Source organism: Oncorhynchus nerka, linkage group LG15 (assembly GCF_034236695.1).
Source record: "Oncorhynchus nerka isolate Pitt River linkage group LG15, Oner_Uvic_2.0, whole genome shotgun sequence".
NCBI lineage: Eukaryota > Metazoa > Chordata > Actinopteri > Salmoniformes > Salmonidae > Oncorhynchus > Oncorhynchus nerka.
Genome location: NC_088410.1, coordinates 77,132,419 through 77,155,891, shown reverse-complemented (window position 1 = coordinate 77,155,891; position 23,473 = coordinate 77,132,419). Strand labels below are relative to the sequence as shown.

The 23,473-nt window shown below is 43.6% G+C and overlaps 1 protein-coding gene across 2 annotated transcripts in view; it reads left to right on the top strand.

Annotated features, from left to right (window-relative positions):
* Positions 1 to 19,934, top strand: part of suclg2 (succinate-CoA ligase GDP-forming subunit beta) — a 130,872-nt gene extending 110,938 nt beyond the window's left edge. The window contains exons 10-11 of one of the 2 annotated variants that reach the window (XM_065001906.1): positions 12,598 to 12,718; positions 18,464 to 19,934. In XM_065001906.1, coding sequence (XP_064857978.1) covers positions 12,598 to 12,718; positions 18,464 to 18,579 — 237 coding nt within the window. In that variant the 3' untranslated portion in view covers positions 18,580 to 19,934. Of the gene's footprint in view, positions 1 to 1,421; positions 2,009 to 12,597; positions 12,719 to 18,463 lie in introns of those variants that run through there. The other variant, XM_065001907.1, reaches the window with a different exon arrangement.
* The last annotated feature ends 3,539 nt before the right edge of the window (positions 19,935 to 23,473 follow it).

The window sequence follows — 23,473 nt, the reverse complement described above, 5'->3', positions numbered from 1 at the left end:
AAAGCAGCCAAAAAAGTGCTCAGAACTCCTTCAAGACTGTTGGAAAAGTTTTCCAGGTGAAGCTGGTTGAGAGAATACCAAGAGAGTGCAAAGCTGTCATCTAGGCAAAGGATGGCTCCTTTGAAGAATCTAAAATATTACATATTTTGATTTAACACTTTTATGGTTACTACATGATTCCATGTGTTATTTCATAGTTTATGTCTTCACTATTATTCTACAATGTAGAAAATAGTAAAAATAAAGAAAAACCCTTGAATGAGTAGGTGTCCAAAATTTTGACTGGTACTGTAAGTATTCAGACCCTTTACTCAGTACTTTGTTGACGCACCTTTGGCAGTGATTACAGCCTTGTCTTCTTGGGTATGACAGTTCAAGCTTGGCACACCTGTATTTGGGGAGTTTCTCCAATTCTTCTCTGCAGATCCTCTCAATCTCTGTCAGGTTGAATGGGGAGGGTTGCTGCACAGCTATTTTCAGGTTTTTCCTGAGATGTTCACATCTGGGCTCTGGCTGGGACACTCAAGGAGATTCAGAGACTTGCCCCGAAGCCAGTCCTGCATTGTATTTGGTGTGTGCTTAGGGTCGTTGTCCTGTTGGAAGGTGAACCTTCGCCCCAGTTTGAGGTCCTGAGTGCTCTGGAACAGGTTTTCATCAAGCATCTCTCAGGGCTTTGCTCCATTTGTCTTTCCCTCGATCCTGACTAGTCTCCCAGTAACTGCAGCTGAAAAACATCCCAACAGCATTATGTTGCCACCACCATGCTTCACCCCAGGGATGGTGACAGGTTTCCTCCAGACGTGACACTTGGCATTCAGGCCAAAGAGTTGAATCTTGGTTTCACCAGACCATAGAATCTTGTTTTTCCGTTTAAGAATGATGAAGGCCACTGTGTTCTTGGACCTTCAAAGCTGCAGGCATTTTTTGGTACCCTTCCCCAGATCTGTGCCTCGACACAATCCTGTCTCGGGGGTCTACGGACAGTTCCTTTCTACCTCATGGCTTTGGTCCCACATTTGACATGTACTGTCAAATGTGGGACCTTATATAGACAGGTGTGTGCATTTCCAAATCATGTCCAATCAATTGAATTTACCACAGGTGGACTCCAAATTGTATAAACGTCTCATAGCAAAGGGCCTGGATACTTATTTACATAAGGTATTTCTGTTTGTCATATTTAATGTTTGCAAAATTTTAAAAACCTTGCTTTGTCTTTATGGGGTATTGTGTGTAGATTGAGGACACATTTTTATTTAATCCATTTTTGAATAAGGCTGTAACGTAACACGATGTGGAAAAAGTGAAGAGGTCTCAATACTTTCACAATGCAGTGTATTATCCCTTTTATTATATTGAATATACAGTATTATTATTATTATATATAATTCTAACCTTTTCTATTCTATTTTATGCGATAGGTTGGTGTGGATGCACTGGACCAGATGGCTGGACTGTACTCTGTAAAATTAGGTACTCGCAGCTGGCCTGTTGCGGCATTCTACAACGTGCTCGACATGGCTGCTATCAACGCACACGTGTTGTACAAGCAATGCCTTGACAAGACAATCAGCAGGAGAGATTTCATCATGGATCCGGCATGTGAGCTTCAAGGCCCATGAAAACTGTGTGCAGTGCAGGCGAAGCTGTGTGCTGTCTGGACCTGAAGCATAAAGAGAAGACACGATTGATTCATGTATAAAGACACGGGTCTAAGGTTACAATACAGCGTCCGATAGAATCAACGGATGACTTTTTATATCTTGTCATGAATATATTTCCACAAGTTTTTTTTTGAATACAATAAGCCGTTACTATTGTTCATGCACTGGTGCTTGTCTTTCGGAACACAGCAAATGATTTCACCTGCACACCTGGCTGGTTATAATATTATCCTCATTTTAGTTTCTACTTTGTCAAAAGAAGCTGTATCTGGACTTTATTAGTTACTTTATTAGTTACTAACTCTAATACTAATTTAATCTCCAAATAAAGTTGTTCAAATAGATTACACTGTAATGTTTTTCTATTGTAAGGGACTTTTTCTAGGACTTTGTAGAGTTATACAAACCATATCCTTGACTCCATCTAAACAAATAACTCGTTTTTTAGATGCCTTGGCAGCAGCTAATGGGCATCCGTAATAAATACAGTGGTAGATCTCGGCTTGCATTTTGACTCAGAAAGTGGTCTTGACTCAGAAAATGGTGATGTTGGTTAAGGTGGACGACAGAAGTGAGTGCAATGGGGCGATAGTCATTTAATTAAGTTACCTTCGCTTTCTTGGGTACAGGAACAATGGTGGACATCTTGAAGCATCGTTAACAAGTGTGCGTTCTTAATTGGTGGTTGCATTCTTTCACCGCTACGATGAGCCTGTGACTATGTTTACGCATATCAAAAGAATGTAGCTAGTTCAGTTGTTAGCTCCTGAAGTCAATGTTACTGTGAGGTGTAAATTATATGATTTCATTTGTGTGGGTGCAGTCTGTAGGTTAGGTTGGTAATATATCCAGACCTGTTGTTTGTCCACTCACTGATATGACTGTCTTTGGCTGAGGCATGCATGCCTGTCTGTCTGCCTGGCTGCTTCAGTGCTGTGGGTTAAAACGCCCAGTTGTTTACCCATTAGCAAATGCACTTCACTAAAGAAAAGTGGTGTGTCTATGCAAGCAGAGTGATAAAAAGAAGTTGGAGATGATTTGCCTTGCAAAACAACCCAGCTGCCATTTATGGCTCATTGTCTCCCAAGATCAGGTGCAATCTGAACTGGAATCATTTGGATAATTGACCTTCTGTGTGCATACATTAGAATAAATTAAAATTTGATTGGCCATGTAGCATTATGAACAAAGTAGGAATGTTGGTCTGTTATATTCAGTGCTGGTTTGTTGTGCTAGGTCTCGGAGGTGATTATGTATGCCATTCCCTGCTATTATGCATTCCTTCATTTTAATAAAGTAATCCTCGCTCGGAGCTGAGTTGAGCAGAGCACCACTTTGCTGGCTGAGCTCTGCAATGATTGAAAGGAGAAATATCTGAGGATTGTGTATAGTAATCACTGTTCACATTTAACAATGTCTGTGCGTGTACTATGTGAATGTGTCTGATAGTTTGAGGGGTTTGGATGTGTGTGTGTCTCCCTTTCCAGTCTAATCTCAACAGCGCTCACGCTACCCTCAAACAGTAGTGCTTTAAATGGAGCGATACTGTGTGTCTGTATGCACACGTGGCCCTGCATATCTCTGTTGGCCCCTTCCCTTGCTGATCGACAGCCATTAACCCTTGCTGAAAGGGTTGAGGAATATTTATGTCTGCCTGTCAGCGGTGACATGCGGCCCTCGGGATGAATAATATGGCTGCTGTACAGTCTCTGCCTTTATCACCGCACCATGGCAGCTACATCGTGTGTGTGAACATGCACAAGATCCTGAGGTGAGCAGCAGGAAATGAGTTCTACATCCCTGACTGACATCTGACAATGTCCCCTGCCAGTGCTGGTCTCTGTGCTCCCTTCTCTCGCTCCTGTGGCGCTCCTTTTTTCGGTCAAGATTTGACCTCCTATGTGTTTTCCACCTATTCTCTGTCTCATTACTCTTCTCATACTTGGCAAACTTGAGCCCTTTTTCCACTTTCACTCTAGATTGCTTGCATTCTCCCTCTTTAGGACCACGTATTGACAGTAGATAGATTTCCCATGAAACCATTCTAGTGTCAAATGACTAAATCTCCAGCCTGGATTACTGATGGTAAATTGGACTTTTGCTTTAGAGCCCTTCTTGTTGTGGATTTCTTTTCCTGCCCTCCCATCTGATTAAAAAACTATCGGTGGCAAACGCTGAGGGACGTGACCGAGTGCAGGGTCGTTCGACAGACCGACGGCTCCATCAGATATGCCTCTGTGTTTTAATAGTCACTTCAAACTCAACAACAAAGACACGATCCAACACAGCGCACGCCACCATCTCCATAAAAAAGGGATAGGTGAAGTGCACTACAAAGTGCAATTCAGTCTTTTCCAAAGTCGGGTTCCAAACTCGATGAGGCCCCCAGGGCTCCTTGCGAGCACTCGGTGCCTGGTAGCATAGAGAGAATATGAATGATGTGACCTGGGAAACAGCAAAGGGATGGGAGAAAGCTCTGATCAGAGGCTGGGGTTGTTGGTTCAGTCAGGGTGGGATGGATGGGGTGCAGAAGTACGTGTGTGAGCATGGAGGCCAGCAGCTTGCAGACATGAGCACAAATTGGAATTGGTTTATTTGGTTTTTCTAACACTGACTTAACGAGAAACTTAATGAGACACTAAATGAGACAATCCAATGTCATCAGGAGTATTTATTCCACTTCTGTAGATCAGGCTGTCTACATTAAACAGCCCCTATTGTGTCAATGGATGAAATGCCATTGTTAACGCTGTGCTTTACATTTAACTTGGCCTTGATGTCTGTCCCCAACCACGACCTTCAGAAAACTGTCTCTTGTCTGTACGCTGCAAACTGATAGAGCACTTGGTAGTTTAGTGCCATGTACATTACTCATTGACTGAAGGATTCAACAAGTGAAATAAAAATATGAATGCATTAGGTTTTATAACATTATACAACTAGTTTGAGTGTGTGTGGGTCTGTGTGTATGAGTGGTTTGGTGTCTTTTAAATTTGTGGTTAGCGTCTCGGTAGCTGCTTTGTCTTGGCCATATTGGCGAGTGTGTTGAAAAGTGTCTGAGTGATAGGACGACTTGGGAGATGGGTTCACCGAGAGCCAGCTGTCACAGTTCACAACACCCCCGCTCTCTCACAAGAGAGATGGACCTTGAGGCGGAAATGACTGGCTCCAGTATCAATTCACAGGGACACTGTTGTCCCCCCATCCCCCGCATCTCCACCTTCGCCTGTGCCTCCCCTGGCTTGCTGCAAACCCATTTCTGCCTTGATTGTTTTTTTCTTCAGCGCAGAGAGAGTGTGCTGGTCAGTCACGTGGCAACAGGGCCTGAGGAACAGAAGGACATGGCCATCTTCAGATCTCGCAGCATAGAGAGCTTTTCAGGACAGCAGGATGTGTCAGGAGATGGAGAGAGAGAAGGACGTATTGTATAGGATAGGACATTGTTTTTTAGAGTGGGTTGGTTTGTGCTATGTCACTGTTAGGTCATATCAGGGCTCAACAAATTGTTGACATTTATATTTCTTGATACCTAGTGACGACCAATGCAATGAATGGTTTCTGGATTTGTCATGACATATGGACAGTCACCTACCTGGTGCTTGAGTATTCCAGGAAAATAACTTGGGTATTCCAGGAAAAGGACATGGATTTGGAAGAAACGAGAGAATGGTCTTTGATACAGAATCATACTACTTCTACAGCTATTTTTATAGCTACATTTTCTATACTTTCACACATACAAATATCTTCCAAATGACATTTGCGCACACATTTGTTTATCTAAAGCTTTACTAAGAGGGACAATGTTTGCAGTAAAGACTCAGTAAAGCCATCTTTCACTGTGTGTCGGTAGAGAAGCATCTCCCATCCATTGATCACGTAGGTAGCCAGCCGTCAGTCACTGAGGGTTTCTTAAAATGAAGTGAAACTTTAGATGGCGGTGTCAAGATGTGTTTGTGAGCAGGATTTCTTGACATAATGCTTCATCTCTTTCACTTTGGGCGAGGAGGAGCTGTCATGCTTCAACAGCCCGGATAATTATTTCCCTCTTATCCCCCTCGCCAGGCCCAATCCCAGCCTTCAATAGCATCCAGGCCTGCACGGCACCACGACACGTATACCCCCGCATCTCTATCTCTCTCGATCTCTGTCTGTCTCTCTCGCCCTCTGAAGAGTAGCACACCAGAGGGAATGGATTTGCAGAGAGGAAAATAGCCCTTAGATTTAATAAGATGGTGCCAAAAGAGAAAGCCAGGAGGAGGATACAAAGAAGAACTACAATCAAATGGACGGTCTTATTGTCCAGGCCAAGTGTCCTGTTTGTAGCGCTATACACAAACGTACATATGCTATTTAATATCCATGCTGTGCACGTGTGTTGTATGACTGACCATGTATGTGTTTTTTTGTCCTCAGAAGTGATGAGTCATTTTGAGGTGGGTTCAATCGGTTATTTGTTTTTGGGATAAACTGGGAGCTCCATTGATGTAGTGAGGAGGACTTCTGGTTTATATGGTGATTGCTTCACCGGGTTTTCCAATAGGCTAAGTAAGAGCTTTCAAACTATTGCTCTCACCTACCTGTGGGAAGGTGGTGGGGACCTAAATAGAACTGGGCCCAATACCACAGCTGAACTGCTGATTCATGGTAGATCATTAGTGCCTGTAGGCCCTGTCTGCATTTGGAAAGGCTGCATGTTAACCGTTAGCCCCTGTTTTGGGTGGTGCAGCCCGGACCTGGACCTGCAGGCCTGTCAGAGGAGGCTGCTGCCACCAGATAAAGCAGAACAATGCCCTTAATAGGCCACAGAGAGACCAAGGATTTCCAGATGTTTCTGGACTATCTGCTAGGCTACAACAAAAGAGCTGCGTTTCCTCTGACAGATTAGCAGTGGTCAGCAGGGGTACACTGCTGTTAGTGTGAAGCACAGTGCTAAATGTGTGTCGGCGTGATAATTCAGCAGTACACACTTACCACAGGGATGCTGTCGGCAGACAGAGGAAATGCAATTATGGATGGCTGGTTAGTTAGTTAGTTCAAATGAGCGGAAGAAAATCACTTTTTAGGTGTTGAGAGGTCTATAGGGGAGAAATATTATGGTTTCTCCTCATGTCTATTTTGTAGGTATCATGGGTTGTTTTGGGGATGACTTGTTGGGTTATAATGTTGTGTATATACCAGTCAGTGATATGACATTCATCCTCATATTGTGTTGAACATGAGGCATAGGCATAAAATATAAATGTGTTTTATAAAATGCATTGACACTGGGGATTTGCAGTTCCTCTGTCTGTCAGCGTAGAGTCTACGAGGCTACATTTCATCCAGTCTTAAATGCAGTTCCTCTGTCTGTCAGCGTAGAGTCTACGAGGCTACATTTCATCCAGTCTTAAATGCAGTTCCTCTGTCTGTCAGCGTAGAGTCTACGAGGCTACATTTCATCCCATCTTAAATGCAGTTTCTCTGTCTTGTCATTTCATCCCATCTTAAATGCAGTTCCTCTGTCTTGTCAGAGTCTACGAGGCTACATTTCATCCCATCTTAAATGCAGTTCCTCTGTCTGTCAGCGTAGAGTCTACGAGGCTACATTTCATCCAGTCTTAAATGCAGTTCCTCTGTCTGTCAGCGTAGAGTCTACGAGGCTACATTTCATCCCATCTTAAATGCAGTTCCTCTGTCTGTCAGCGTAGAGTCTACGAGGCTACATTTCATCCCATCTTAAATGCAGTTCCTCTGTCTGTCAGCGTAGAGTCTACGAGGCTACATTTCATCCAGTCTTAAATGCAGTTCCTCTGTCTGTCAGCGTAGAGTCTACGAGGCTACATTTCATCCAGTCTTAAATGCAGTTCCTCTGTCTGTCAGCGTAGAGTCTACGAGGCTACATTTCATCCAGTCTTAAATGCAGTTCCTCTGTCTGTCAGCATAGAGTCTACGAGGCTACATTTCATCCCATCTTAAATGCAGTTCCTCTGTCTGTCAGCGTAGAGTCTACAAGGCTACATTTCATCCCGTCTTAAATGCAGTTCCTCTGTCTGTCAGCGTAGAGTCTACAAGGCTACATTTCATCCCGTCTTAAATGCAGTTAGCAGGCTGGATAATGGAGGCTGAAAAGCCTGTTTCTACTGTGAAGCTCTTTCGCAGTTTGATGTGAAAGAGCCTTGACGGTATTGGAGCAGAGGCTGCTATGATCCTATTATGTGAAGTTTGAATCATTCACTGGGCCAGGTAGAACTCCTCATACGTTACAGGCATCAAGGTTCCCAAAGGATCCCGGTACAATAAACTTGATTCCTTTATGCTCTGCTGCAAGCAAATAAATGGCCTATATTTATCCTAGCTCAAATGATGAGGCTACTGTATCACAGGGGCAATTGGAGAATAGTACAATGTATGTTATTGAATTGCATCCGAGTGGATTTGAATTGATCTTTGTGTGATTTTGGGTTGGTCAGAGTTTGAGTCCGAGCTCGAATCGACTGGATCACATGTAAGATTGACTTTTGAATGGAGAAGGGATTGAACCAAAGGGATTGACCCTAACATTCCTTTCTGCTATTAATCAGTGTGACATTTAAAGAGCCAGATCTACGGTGGAGAGGCTCTGTGGTTCTACTGCAGCTCAACGTCTCTAAAGCCACTACAGTATGTAACCAATATGTCGTCAACCGTTTGCAGAATGGCTCCCGCGCGTCATCCAGGTGCAACAAATTGGTGACGGAGGTGACACCTTACCCCCTCACAGTATAAAGATCATTGAAGCTTGATGTGAATGACATATTTGCAGAGCTTTCTGAATATGGTGTTGTCTTCATCCATTTCCTGAACACTGAGGATTACAAGGAACTTAGAGAGAGTCTTTTAGACCTCTGCTCATGGTGGCGCTGTGTGACAGCAGGTGGATGATCATGTGTGCCTAGTCTTTTAACTCTGTAACGATACATTGGAATCATGGCTAGTGATCACACTTAACCAAACATTTCTCAAAAACTGTGTTGCAACCGTTAAAAGCCTGTTTGGTGAAAGTTGAACTCTTGTACACGGGCTAGGGGGCTGCTCTGTTTAACATGTTTTTGAATGACAAAACTCCACTGAAGTGAAGCCAACTATTTTTCATCCATATTTCTATAAAGTGCTTTTACTTGCATGCGGGCCTACATAAATCATGTCTCATGTATCATTTATATACATAGATGTTAATAGGACACTCGTGAATGGAAGAAATATGGTGCTACTGAATAGAGCTGGGATTGAAAAATGTGCTGCTGATGGCAACAGAATAGGGCTTGTACTGAGCTTCAGAACCAGCATCTTAATATTTATTGCCCCCCAGTGGTGAGGAGACAGAATAGCAGGACATTCACCAGTTTTACCCTGCGCATCCCTGTGTTGTGTTCTGTAAATCAGCCTCAAGCGCTGATGGGAAACTTCAATCACTCTGTGTGTCGCCAGAAACCGGCCGAACCACATGGTGAAGGAAAGATTCATTGTGAGATGTACTTGTCTTACTGAACATGATTTTTATTGAGTTTGATTATCCACAACAGTGCTGTTACAGTATGTCCAGTAAATCACAGCTGGGAGCCACCACGGTGGTCCACAAGTCAGATCATGGGCATTGATTGGGCTTCCTTGAGTGACATTGTATAAAGTTAAACTCGAATGTAATATGTATGTTGATGTGTAGATATACCCTTCCTAGTGTGGTGTCCTTGGAGTATAGATAGTCTAATGAGCTACAGGGAGAAATCAATGGCAGGGCTAAGGTTCAACAGAGCTTGGAGTATTGACAGATCTCACCACCAGAAGCCACAGCGACCTCTGCCTGTCTCTCTTTCTGTCTTTCTCTTATCTATTACTCTCGCTCTCTTTCTAGCTTGCTGTAACTCTCCCTTTCTAGTGCTCTCTCTTCTCGCTCTCCTCTCACTCTCTCCTCTCGCTCTCTCTCCTATTGCTATTTCGCTCTCCCTCCTCTTGCTATCGCTCTCTCCTCTCGCTCACTCTCCCCTTGCTATCTCGCTTGCTCTCTTCTCGCTCTCTTCTCGCTCGCTTCGCTCACTACTCTCGCTCCTCTCGCTCGCTCTCCTCTTGCTATCTCGCTCTCGTTCTCTCTCCTCTCGCTCACTCTCCCCTTGCTATCTCGCTTGCTCTCTTCTCGCTCTCTTCTCGCTCGCTTCGCTCACTACTCTCGCTCACTTCCCTCACTACTCTCGCTCCTCTCGCTCGCTCTCCTCGTGCTATCTCGCTTGCTCTCTTCTCGCTCACTACTCTCGCTCCTCTCGTTCTCTCTCCTCTTGCTATCTCAATCTCTTCTCGCTCCTCTCATTCTCTCTCCTCTTGCTATCTCGCACTCGTTCTCTCTTGCTGTCTCGCTCTCGTTCTTTCTCCTCTTGCTATCTCGCTCTCGTTCTCTCTCCTTTTGCTATCTCACTCTTGTTCTCTCTCCTCTTGCTATCTCGCTCTCGCTCGCTCTCCTGTTGCTATCTCGCTCTCATTCGCTCTCTTGCTGTCTCACTCTCGTTCTCTCTTGCTATCTCGCTCTCATTCTCTCTCCTCTTGCTATCTCGCTCTCGTTCTCTCTTGCTATCTCGCTCTCGTTCTCTCTTGCCATCTCGCTCTCGTTCTCTCTTGCTATCTCGCTCTCCTTCTCTCTTGCTATTTCGCTCTCCTTCTCTCTTGCTATCGCGCTCTCTCTCTCCTCTTGCTATCGCGCTCTCTTCTTGCGCTCTCCTCTCGCGCTCTCTCACCTCTTGCCGCTCTCTCCTCTTGCGCTCTCTCTCATCTTGCTCTCTCTCCTCTTGCTATCGCGCTCTCTCTCTCCTCTTGCTATCACGCTCTCCCTCTCCTCTTGCTTTCGCGCTCTCTCTCTTTCTTTCGCGCTCTCTCTCCTCTTGCTATCATGCTCTCTTTTCTCTTGTTATCACGGTCTCTCTTGCTATTGCGCACTTTCTCTTGCTCTCTCTCTTGCTATCGTGCGCTATCTCTCCTCTCGCTATCGTGCTCTCTCTCCTCTCACGTACTCTTCTCACTCTGCTCTCGCTCTCTCTCCTCTCACGTACTCTTCTCACTCTCCTCTCGTGCTCTTTCTCCTCTTGCTCTCTCTACCTCTCTGTGATTTTGTCTGATTGTAATGCTGTAACTGGGCAGAGGCAGTGTCAGGATTAGACCAATCTGCTGTCTGTGCCTGGGGCGAGAGCTACCTAGGGCCAAGGGGAACACACACTCACACCTCCAGGCTGTGGAGATGACATCTACCTTTAGAAAGGAACATTCAGGCCCTGCTTCAGATCTCACCTACAGTAGCAGGTTGTAAGGCAGACAGCGAAATTGTTTTATGCAAGTTTGGACCAATGAGACTCTCTCTCACACCACCTCTCACTCACTATAGACAGAATGTTCTGTGGAGAAGCAATTTTGTCTGTGCGTGTGTAGTGCATGTGTGTGTCTTTGGCATGGCTGTCCCTGTGTTATTGGTTATGGTACTGGCTCTAATAGTGTGGTATCAGTCACAGATGACAGTGATGAACAACACCTCCACCTGAGGACTGCTTCTCCTTGGAGATTGACAGCTGCTCCACATTAATATGGCTGTCTGACGAACACACACAAACACACACCATGTAGTGTGACCTCAAAGAGGACATATTCAATGGCGAACATATAGAATGTTGTCTGACTTGAATCCAGGAAAAGCACACTCATCAAATGGCAATACAATTCTTGAACCAATATGTTGTATTCCAATGTTCAGTCTATACACTGGCTTTTTTTAGTTACATATGCAGATCTCAAGAATGTGACCCAAAGAGATTGGATTTGGCCCAAGAAGAGTGTGTAAACATCATTAACTCACACACGCACACACACACACACACCATTCACACACACAGTGGCTCTTACAGATTAGAGATGATAAACAAACATGCATGATTAATCCTCTGCTCACACTCAACTTTTCACACAACTGCCCTGAGTAATTACTGTTGTGTTTTGTTAGTGTGATTACCCTGCCTGGTCAGACATCATACAGTCTGGCCTGAGTAATTACCCTGCCTGGCCAGACATCACACCGTCTGCCCTGAGTAATTACTGTTGTGTTTTGTTAGTGTAATTACCCTGCCTGGTCAGACATCATACAGTCTGCCCTGAGTAATTACCCTGCCTGGCCAGACATCACACCGTCTGCCCTGAGTAATTACTGTTGTGTTTTGTTAGTGTAATTACCCTGCCTGGCCAGACATTACACAGTCTGCCCTGAGTAATTACTGTTGTGTTTTGTTAGTGTAATTACCCTGCCTGGCCAGACATCGCACAGTCTGCCCTGAGTAATTACTGTTGTGTTTTGTTAGTGTAATTACCCTGCCTGGCCAGACATCACACAGTCTGCCCTGAGTAATTACTGTTGTGTTTTGTTAGTGTAATTACCCTGCCTGGCCAGACATAGCACAGTCTGCCCTGAGTAATTACTGTTGTGTTTTGTTAGTGTAATTACCCTGCCTGGCCAGACATTACACAGTCTGCCCTGAGTAATTACTGTTGTGTTTTGTTAGTGTAATTACCCTGCCTGGCCAGACATAGCACAGTCTGCCCTGAGTAATTACTGTTGTGTTTTGTTAGTGTAATTACCCTGCCTGGCCAGACATCACACAGTCTGCCCTGAGTAATACTGTTGTGTTTTGTTAGTGTAATTACCCTGCCTGGCCAGACATCGCACAGTCTGCCCTGAGTAATTACCCTGCCTGGCCAGACATCGCAGTCTGCCGCAGGTTTACTGTTTCAGTCTTTTCTCTCCCTCTATCACTTTACTGTAAACATTTTCAGATATGAAGACATCAATATGTGTAAGACGAATTGTAGGTGTACAGCATAGGAAAATCCGTTATAAGTTTGAACATTTCCTAGGACTATAATAACCCTCCTGTCCTCCGGGCCACAGGTGGAGGCCATCCTGGTGAACATCTTCGGGGGCATCGTCAACTGTGCCATCATTGCCAACGGCATCACCAAGGCTTGCCGTGAGCTGGAGCTCAAAGTTCCCCTGGTTGTCAGGCTGGAAGGTGGGTACTGTACAGGTGGTGCTACACCCACAGCTCTACACCCCTATCTACCATCAGTTTGACTAGTCTTTACACTCCCGGCCCACAGCTCTACACCCCTACCTACCATCAGTTTGACTAGTCTTTACACTCCCGGCCCACAGCTCTACACCCCTACCTACCATCAGTTTGACTAGTCTTTACACCCCTGGCCCACAGCTCTACACCCCTACCTACCATCAGTTTGACTAGTCTTTACACCCCTGGACCACAGCTTTACACCCCTACCTACCATCAGTTTGACTAGTCTTTACACCCCTGGCCCACAGCTCTACACCCCTACCTACCATCAGTTTGACTAGTCTTTACACTCCCGGCCCACAGCTCTACACCCCTACCTACCATCAGTTTGACTAGTCTTTACACCCCTGGCCCACAGCTACACCCCTACCTACCATCAGTTTGACTAGTCTTTACACTCCCAGACGCTAGCGTCCCACCTCGACAGCCAGTGAAATTACATCAATAAAATCAATTTAGCCTCAAGTAAATAATGAAACATGTTCAATTTGGTTTAAATAATGCAAAAACAAAGTGTTGGAGAAGAAAGTAAAAGTGCAATATGTGCTATGTAAGAAAGCTAACGTTTCAGTTCCTTGCTCAGAACATGAGAACATATGAAATCTGGTGATTCCTTTTAACATGAGTCTTCAATATTCCCAGGTAAGAAGTTTTAGGTTGTCGTTATTATAGGAATTATAGGACTATTTCCCTCTATAGCATTTGTATTTCATTAACCTTTGACTATTGGATGTTCTTATAGGTACTTTAGTATTGCCAGTGTAACAGTATAGCTTCCGTCCCTCTCCTTGCACCTCCTGGGTCTCGAACCAGCAACACAACGACATCAGCCACCATCGAAGCAGCGTTACCCATGCAGAGCAAGGGGAACAACTACTAGAAGGCTCAGAGCGAGTGACCTTTGAAACGCTATTACCGCGCGCTAACTAGCTAACCATTTCACTTCGGTTACACCAGCCTCATCTCGGGAGTTGATAGGCTTGAAGTCATAAACAGCGCAATGCTTGACACACAACAAAGAGCTGCTGGCAAAACGCAAAGAAAGCGCTGTTTGAATGAATGTTTACGAGCCTGCTTCTGCCTACCACCGCTCAGTCATATGCTTAGATACTTGTATGCTTGTATGCTCAGTCAGATTATATGCAACGCAGGACACGCTAGACAATATCTAGTAATATCAGCTAGTTAACTAGTGATTATGATTTATTGTTTTTTATAAGATAAGTTTAATGCTAGCTAGCAACTTACCTTGGCTTACTGCATTCGCGTAACAGGCAGTCTCCTTGTGGAGTGCAACGAGAGAGAGGCAGGTCATAATGGGTTGGACTAGTTAACTGTAAGGTTGCAAGATTGTATCCCCTGAGCTGACAAAGTGAAAATCTGTTGTTCTGCCCCTGAACGAGGCAGTTAACCCACCGTTCCTAGGCCGTCATTGAAAATAATGTGTTCTTAACTGACTTGCCTAGTTAAATAAAGGTATAAAAAAATATATATATATTTTTTTTACATTTAAATTCGCGCCCAAAAATGCCCTAATTAATCGGCCTTTCTGATTAATCGGTCGACCTGTAATATATATATATATATATATATCTTTATTTAACAAATTCTTATTTACAATGAGGGCCTACCAAAAGGCACTCCTGCGGGGATGGGGGCTGGGTTTAAAAACAAACATTTTAAATTAAAATATATGACAAAACACACATGACAAGAGAGACAACACTACATAAAGAGAGACCTAAGACGACAACATAGCATGACAGCAACACATGAAACACAGCATGGTAGCAACACATAACGTTGCAGTCGCTAGCTGCAGCGAACTGAAAAGACGAGCGACCCAGGGATGTGTGTGCTTTGGGGATCTTTAGTAGACTGTAACTGGCAGAGCGGGTGTTGTATGTGGAGAATGAGGGCTGCAGTAGGTATCTCAGATAGGAGGGAGTGAGGCCTAAGAGGGTTTTATAAATAAGAAACAACTAGTGGGTCTTGCGTCGGGTCTACAGAGATGACCAGTTTACAGAGGAGTATAGAGTGCAGTGATGTGTCCTATAAGGAGCATTGGTGGCAAATAAAACTCAGATAAACACTCCCTGTTGTTGGACACAGGGCTGAAAGAGGCAAATGATTGTGTTCAAATCCATAGCTGGGATTGACTTCCCTGAATAGTGGTGGCAGCATGTTTAGTGTGATCGATACTGCTTTGATCACACACACGTGTTTGTGTTGACTCTGCCAATATCTTTTCATGGAAGACACACACAAAAACCTTAATTAGCGGTTTCACTTTTCACAAACATGTCACAAATTGCCTCTGGCTCTCAAATTGGGGATTGGCTCAGAAGTTCATGGTGACCATTGGGTTGAATCAGAGTCCTCGTGGCGTTTAATCCTTGATTTAGCTGTGGTCATTACGGCTGGGGCATCATAGAGCGGGATTGGTCAGAATCAATCAGCCTAGCTAGCTGCGCTGACCACAGACCCCATAATGGCAGGCTGCTCTTCAAAAGGATCAGCCAGGATTAACTCTGCCACTTTTAATTGGAAAGCCTTTTTTCTGCATCCTTTGGCCACATGGTGGTTGGCTGTGACGACAGAGTGCCACAAGATGTGGAGTTGAGAATTTTATGCCAGTGGTTGATGTTTTATTAATGGGCTGGCTTTCATTCATTGGACTTTCGTTTATTGATGGACACTGCCTGGTTGTCAGGCTCTCCAATGCAGATAGTCATGCCTGATGTTAACACACACACATGCACGCTAAATCTAAATGAGGAACTACTGTCCCCTCTCAGAGACTCTGGCCACAGTGTGTGTGCGAATGTGCATGTGTGGCATGTGTCTTTGTGTATGCATGAGTGTGTGTGTGTGTGTGTGTGTGTGTGTGTGTGTGTGTGCATGAGTCTGCGTGTGTGCGTGTGTGTGTGTGTGTGTGTGTGTGTGGATAAAAGTCCCTTAAACGCGCCACACGGCCTTGTGAAAAAGGGACTATATTCCCTTCAGGCCATTCCGCTGGCTGGCTGTCGAGGCCAGGCACTCTCCTTAATAAAGGAGAATGTGGGGGATATAGACGTTTTCCAATGTAATTAGAATGGACTAGTGGTTCTAGAGAGAGGTCGTGCTGACAGTATCATTCTAGCTTAATCTACTGCTGACTAGCTTCAGACCACACACACACACATCACTGACAGTATCATTACAGCCTTAATAAAGCCATCAGATACTTTGGTCGGGCCATCACTGTCCAGCCGCGGACCACACACACACACGCCACAACAGACACGCCTGTCACATGCCCATTACCACAGACGCATACATAAACTCTCACTCCCTTCTCTCACTTTCTCTCTCTCTCTCTCACACACTCTTAGACACTCTAACATGTACACTTGGGGAAGGAATTATAGTCTGAGTAGTTAGAAGTGTAAAATGAGAGAAGGAGAGCAGGGGAGGTGTTCCCTCCTTCAGGTCCCAGGCTGTGGCAGTGTAGTTGCCTCAGCAGGACAGTCCTCCAAGGTACAATAGGCCCCTGCTACAGCTTAATTTACAATGATCAGAATCTGCTATAAACTCAGGCAGGGCTGTCGGGGCTCATGGTGCTTCTGGAGCCCGTGTAGCTCCGGCTCTGTCTCAGTGCCACTGTTTAGATCCCTCTACTACAACAGGAGGCAAGCTCCCACCCCAGAGATCCCAGCTGAAGGTACTGGACAGGGCTAGTCATTATCACACACTCCTTGTATTGTATAAGGGAGGATGTATTGACCATGTATGTTCATTCAGTACACTGCAGTTATGTGTTGCATAGAGAGAACATAGTTCTTTATTCCACATAGTAGAAATCCATTCTATTCTGTATGATACATATGTTCACCATTCTATTCTGTGTGTGTGTGTGTGTGTGTGTGTGTGTGTGTGTGTGTGTGTGTGTGTGTGTGTGTGTGTGTGTGTGTGTGTGTGTGTATATATATATATCAGCACCATTGTGAATGTCCTTCCTCCTAGTAGTATAGTATAAAGTGTCTCTTGAAGGGACAGGCCTCTGCTGATGTTTTCTTTAGACCTGACTGTGAGGTCTCTGGCAGCACCTAGTGGCTGTAGGTGAAACTACACCTCCCGTACAGTATCAGTATGCTGGGCTGCTGCTGTAGACAGACAGACACTGCTCCCTGCCGCTCATTCTGGAACTGCACTCTGCTCACTGACACAAGCTCTCTCCACACACCCTCCACAATCACACATGCAGAGGCACTCACACACACTCTGTGTTTGTTGAACCCTATGTGTGGTGAAATTCTTAGAAAGTCTGTTGGTGTTAGATCTAGGTGTTTCAGTTCCAGGATTCCCGACAGAGCTAGGAACTAAGTATTTTCCTTATACAATATTTGTCTATAATCTTTTCTGTAAAAATATATTTGTATAGCAGCAGAGTGAAGGCCATATAAAGATGAATAGGAGTGTTTCTTGTCTCAGATTGGATTTGTTTATTAGCTGATAACCTCTCCACGACCTCTACAGGAATATGATCTCTGTGATTTGTCAATCCAAATGAAATTTATTTCAGTTTATTGAGCCTCTGAGTGAAAGCAGTGCCCTTTTCCATATAGATTTAGCAGAGGACAGAGAAGATGCTGTTCGTTTCGAAGACTTTGGATCCCCTATCTGCTGTGTGTCTGCCCAATGCCTTCCCTTCCTCTAATTAGATTACACAATTGATTGCTTTGTGCAGAACTCAAAAAATGTGTTTAGAATGAGTTATTATCTCACCGGACAAAAGCGCTGAAATATTAGGAGTTAAGTGGCGGCGGTAATATAATTCCTCATGAAACTGCTATTGATTAGAACATCCAGGCTCCTGAGATTTCACATATCATGCAATCTTAATTACACACCAGTCAGGAGAGCCGCGCCGACGCGCACACACACACACACACACACACACACACACATCATAGTGATGTGGAACACCTGCGTTATGTAAATTCCCTCCTCCCTGCAGTACCATTCTCACCTGTGAAATCAGTGAATCAGTGAACAGCACATAGACATCTGGGCTCTGTTGTTTCTGTGGGTTGGCCTTTTCTCTAAGGGAGAGCAGAGACAAGTTTGTGCGTAAGCTCTCACTATCTCATTATTTTTTCCTATCTCTTTCTCGATCTAGCTCAACCTCTCCCCCATATCTCTCTTTTTCTGCCCCCCCTCTCTCTCCATCATTGCTCTCATGGTTAGGGCTGTGCTTTGAGGGAGCCAGTGTAGGCCTCAGAGCTGTAGTGTCTCAGGGTGTCTCTGCATGGCTAGAGCTCCACTGGGGCATGATCAGATCAGCAGAGACCCCGCCAGCTGCCTGCCTGCCTCTCCTCTGACCTCCACTGCAGCCAATGGAACGCAGTACATTCCCTCTGCCCTTTTCAAGACCACTGGCTTTCTCACTCCTTCACAGACACATCTGTTCTATTTCACCAATGGAAGTATGCCAGTCATCCATTTCTCCATCTCTTGGTGCACCTGTCATTGGGTTAAGTTCTCCTGTGTTCTGTGTCTTTTTAGTCAGTGGGTGTAGCGGTGTGAGATGCAGCATACAACTCTCTCCTTCTACATCATAGACCATTCACTAACATGAGTGTGTGTGTGTGTGTGTGTGTGTGTGTGTGTGTGTGTGTGTGTGTGTGTGTGTGTGTGTTATAGGGACAAATGTGCAGGAGGCCAAGAGGATCCTGTCAGAGAGTGGACTGCCCATCGTAGCCGCCAATGACCTGGATGACGCTGCCAAGAAAGCTGTGGCCGCCATTACCAGGAAGTAGAGAGCCTCAGCCTTCCATAATACTGACCAGTCCTTTCCCCTCTCTGTTCTGAGCACCCTAGTCCCTCCTAACTCCACCCAAAACCAACCATGCTGGCTCCTGTTCCACTGCACAGGGCATGTACACCAATCCTTCAAATCCCAGTGCAAGAGGCGTCACTACAGTCCCTGGTTTGAATCCAGGCTGTATCACATCCGGTCGTGAATGGGAGTCCCATAGGGCGGCGCACAATTGGCCCAGCATCGTCCAGGTTTGGCCGGGGTAGGCCGTCATTGTAAATAAGAATTTATTCTTAACCGACTTGCCTAGTTAAAAACAAAAAAGAGACTAAATATTCAGCGCATCGCTACGTTTCAACCTCCTGTGTTATGATGATTACCGTAACTGCAATATATCAGGTTGATTTATCATATAGCTTTCATCTATTTTCTGACCATAAAGTTTATACTGTATTTCTGAGATTTGTTGGTATTTGGTTAGGTTTATACTATATTTCTGAGATTTGTTGGTATTTGGTTAGGTTTATACTATATTTCTGAGATTTCTTGGTATTTGGTTAGGTTTATACTATATTTCTGAGATTTCTTGGTATTTTTATGTGGGTGACTCTTTAATTGTGCATTCCATTTTGATGAGCTGAGAAACTTAAATCTATTTCTCTAGCTATATGATTACCTTTTCAAAAAAGCAAGAATAATATTGTATAACATTGGTGTTATTGTTTTATTAAACCATAGTAATACAAAAGGAAAGACAAGGATTTTTCAAAGTAAATGACATGTTCCAGACTGCATTTTCAGATGCCACTGTGAAATCATTCATAAACATATCCCGGTATTCAGGAATGAATAGTAGTGTGTAGCTCACTTGACCCGCCTGGAGTATTAGAGAGCAGCATTTAATGGATTATGATTTTGTGTAATTGTTTATGCGTTGTAGTAGGTGACCTCACTGTTTTGCCTTTGTTAAAATCCAGTTTATTGATGCCTTAATCAGAGGTCCTTAGTATGTGAAACCTCAACCTCACATGAGTATTACAGTATGTTTGAAACAACTCGTATGAAATGTCAAATGTTGTTGCCCTGTTAACTTTGTAATTCCATGTATGATATTAAAGTAGGTCTACTACTTTGATCTATATAGCAGTATGTAACTTTGATAAATCATCTGTGCCTACCTGATGAGGGTAAACTGGTTTGTGAAGCCAAGCAGCCAACACACTGTCCGTCATATGAATAATGCGGTAGAGATAGTTTAAATGATTTTTATAAGCATGAATGTATGTCATTCAGTTGAGATTAGGTCAACTGTACAGTATGAATAATTGGAGAGCTTAATAAAGGTGACTAAGAATTGTCTGTTGATTTATTTGATGCTGTTTGTGCTAATCTGGTTCTAGTTTTGTACCGGGCCTTTAGAAAGTATTCACATCCCTTGACTCATCCCTAATCTGGTTTTAGTTTTGTACCGGGCCTTTAGAAAGTATTCACATCCCTTGACTCATCCCTAATCTGGTTCTAGTTTTGTACCCGGGCCTTTAGAAAGTATTCACATCCCTTGACTCATCCCTAATCTGGTTCTAGTTTTGTACCGGGCCTTTAGAAAGTATTCACATCCTTTGACTCATCCCTAATCTGGTTTTAGTTTTGTACCGGGCCTTTAGAAAGTATTCACATCCCTTGACTCATCCCTAATCTGGTTTTAGTTTTGTACCGGGCCTTTAGAAAGTATTCACATCCCTTGACTCATCCCTAATCTGGTTTTAGTTTTGTACCGGGCCTTTAGAAAGTATTCACATCCCTTGACTCATCCCTAATCTGGTTCTAGTTTTGTACCGGGCCTTTAGAAAGTATTCACATCCCTTGACTCATCCCTAATCTGGTTTTAGTTTTGTACCAGGCCTTTAGAAGGTATTCACATCCCTTGACTCATCCCTAATCTGGTTCTAGTTTTGTACCGGGCCTTTAGAAAGTATTCACATCCCTTGACTCATCCCTAATCTGGTTTTAGTTTTGTACCGGGCCTTTAGAAAGTATTCACATCCCTTGACTCATCCCTAAGCTGGTTCTAGTTTTTGTACCGGGCCTTTAGAAAGTATTCACATCCCTTGACTCATCCCTAATCTGGTTCTAGTTTTGTACCGGGCCTTTAGAAAGTATTCACATCCCTTGACTCATCCCTAATCTGGTTCTAGTTTTTGTACCGGGCCTTTAGAAAGTATTCACATCCCTTGACTCATCCCTAATCTGGTTCTAGTTTTGTACCGGGCCTTTAGAAAGTATTCACATCCCTTGACTCATCCCTAATCTGGTTCTAGTTTTGTACCGGGCCTTTAGAGAGTATTCACATCCCTTGACTCATCCCTAATCTGGTTCTAGTTTTGTACCGGGCCTTTAGAAAGTATTCACATCCCTTGACTCATCCCTAATCTGGTTCTAGTTTTGTACCGGGCCTTTAGAAAGTATTCACATCCCTTGACTCATCCCTAATCTGGTTTTAGTTTTGTACCGGGCCTTTAGAAAGTATTCACATCCCTTGACTCATCCCTAATCTGGTTCTAGTTTTGTACCGGGCCTTTAGAAAGTATTCACATCCCTTGACTCATCCCTAATCTGGTTCTAGTTTTGTACCGGGCCTTTAGAAAGTATTCACATCCCTTGACTCATCCCTAATCTGGTTTTAGTTTTGTACCGGGCCTTTAGAAAGTATTCTCATCCCTAATCTGGTTCTAGTTTTGTACCGGGCCTTTAGAAAGTATTCACATCCCTTGACTCATCCCTAATCTGGTTCTAGTTTTGTACCCGGGCCTTTAGAAAGTATTCACATCCCTTGACTCATCCCTAATCTGGTTCTAGTTTTGTACCGGGCCTTTAGAAAGTATTCACATCCTTTGACTCATCCCTAATCTGGTTTTAGTTTTGTACCGGGCCTTTAGAAAGTATTCACATCCCTTGACTCATCCCTAATCTGGTTTTAGTTTTGTACCGGGCCTTTAGAAAGTATTCACATCCCTTGACTCATCCCTAATCTGGTTTTAGTTTTGTACCGGTCCTTTAGAAAGTATTCACATCCCTAATCTGGTTCTAGTTTTGTACCGGGCCTTTAGAAAGTATTCACATCCCTTGACTCATCCCTAATCTGGTTCTAGTTTTGTACCGGGCCTTTAGAAAGTATTCACATCCCTTGACTCATCCCTAATCTGGTTCTAGTTTTGTACCGGGCCTTTAGAAAGTATTCACATCCCTTGACTCATCCCCAATCTGGTTTTAGTTTTGTACCGGACCTTTAGAAAGTATTCACATCCCTTGACTTTTTCCACATTTTGTTACAACCTGCATTTAAAATGGATTCAATTTAGATGTTTGTTCATTGGCCTACACACAATACACCATAATGTCAAAGTGGAATTATGTTTTTACAAATGTTTACAAATTAATTAAAAATTAAAAACTTAAATGTTTTGAGTCAATAAGTAGTCAACCCCTTCATGGCAAGCCTAAATAAGTTAAGTACACATTTGCTCAACTCATCAGAGGTTTCATGGACTCTGTGTGCAATAATGTTCAACATGATTTTTGAATGGCTACCTCATCTCTGCTGTACCCCACACATGCAATGATACAATGCTTGAGGAGTGCATTTCAACAGATTCAACTTCAAAGACCAGGGAGATTGACCAATGCCTTGCAAAGAAGGGAACCTATTGGTAGATGGGTAAAAAAAATATATTGAATATCCCTTTGAACATGGGGAAGCTATTAATTGCACTTTGGATGGTGTATCAATACACCCAGTCACTACAAAGATACAGGCGTACTTCCTAACTCAGTTGCCAGAGAGGAAGGAAGCCACTCAGGGATTTCACCATGAGGCCGATGGTGACTTTAAAACGGTTACGGAGTTTAATGGCTATGATGGGAGAAAACTGAGGATGGATCAACAACATTGTAGTTACTCTACTATACAAACCTACTTGACAGTGAAAAAAAGGAAGCCTGTAGATAATACAAATATTCCAAAACATGCATCCTGTTAGCAACAAGGCACTAAAGAAATACCAAAAAATGTGCAAGGCAATTAACTTTTTGTCCTGAATACAAAATATTATGTTCAAGCATAATGGTGGCTGCATCATGTTATGGGTATGCTTGTAATAGTTAAAGACTGGGGAGTTTTTCCAGGATACAAAATAAATGGACTGGAGCTAAGCACAGGCAGAATCCTAGAGGAAAACCTGGTTCAGTCTGCTTTCCACCAGACACTGGAAGATTAATTCACCTTTCAGCAGGACAATACCCTAAAACACAAGGCCAAATCTACACAAGTTGCTTACCAAGAAGACAGTGAATGTGGCAGAGTTACAGTTTTGACTCAAATCTACTGAAAATTATTGTCTAGCAATGATCAGGAACCAATTTGACAGAGTTTGAAGAATTTTGAAAATAATAATGGGCAAATGTTGCACAATCCAGGTGTGGAAAGCTCTTAGAGACTTACCCAGAAAGACTCTCAGCTGTAATCGCTGCAAAGGTGCTTCTCCAAAGTATTGACTCGGGTGTGAATACTTATGTAAATTAGTTATTTCTTTATTTAATTTTCAAGAAATATGCAAACATTTCTACAAACATGTTTTCACTTTATCATTATGGGTTGTGTAGATGGGTGAGAAAAATATATTTAATCCATTTGAATTCAGGCTGTACACACAAAATGTGGAATAAGTCAAAGGTATGCCTTTCTGAAGGCAGCTGTCTTATATAAACCTATTTTTGGGTCAAACCTCAAGAATGTAAGTGGTTGAATACTGAACCTGAGTGGCTACACCTCAAATCCAAAAGCTGTTAAGGCTCTCAGTACACACATTGTCTCTTCTAATGAATCTCCATGTGTGTCC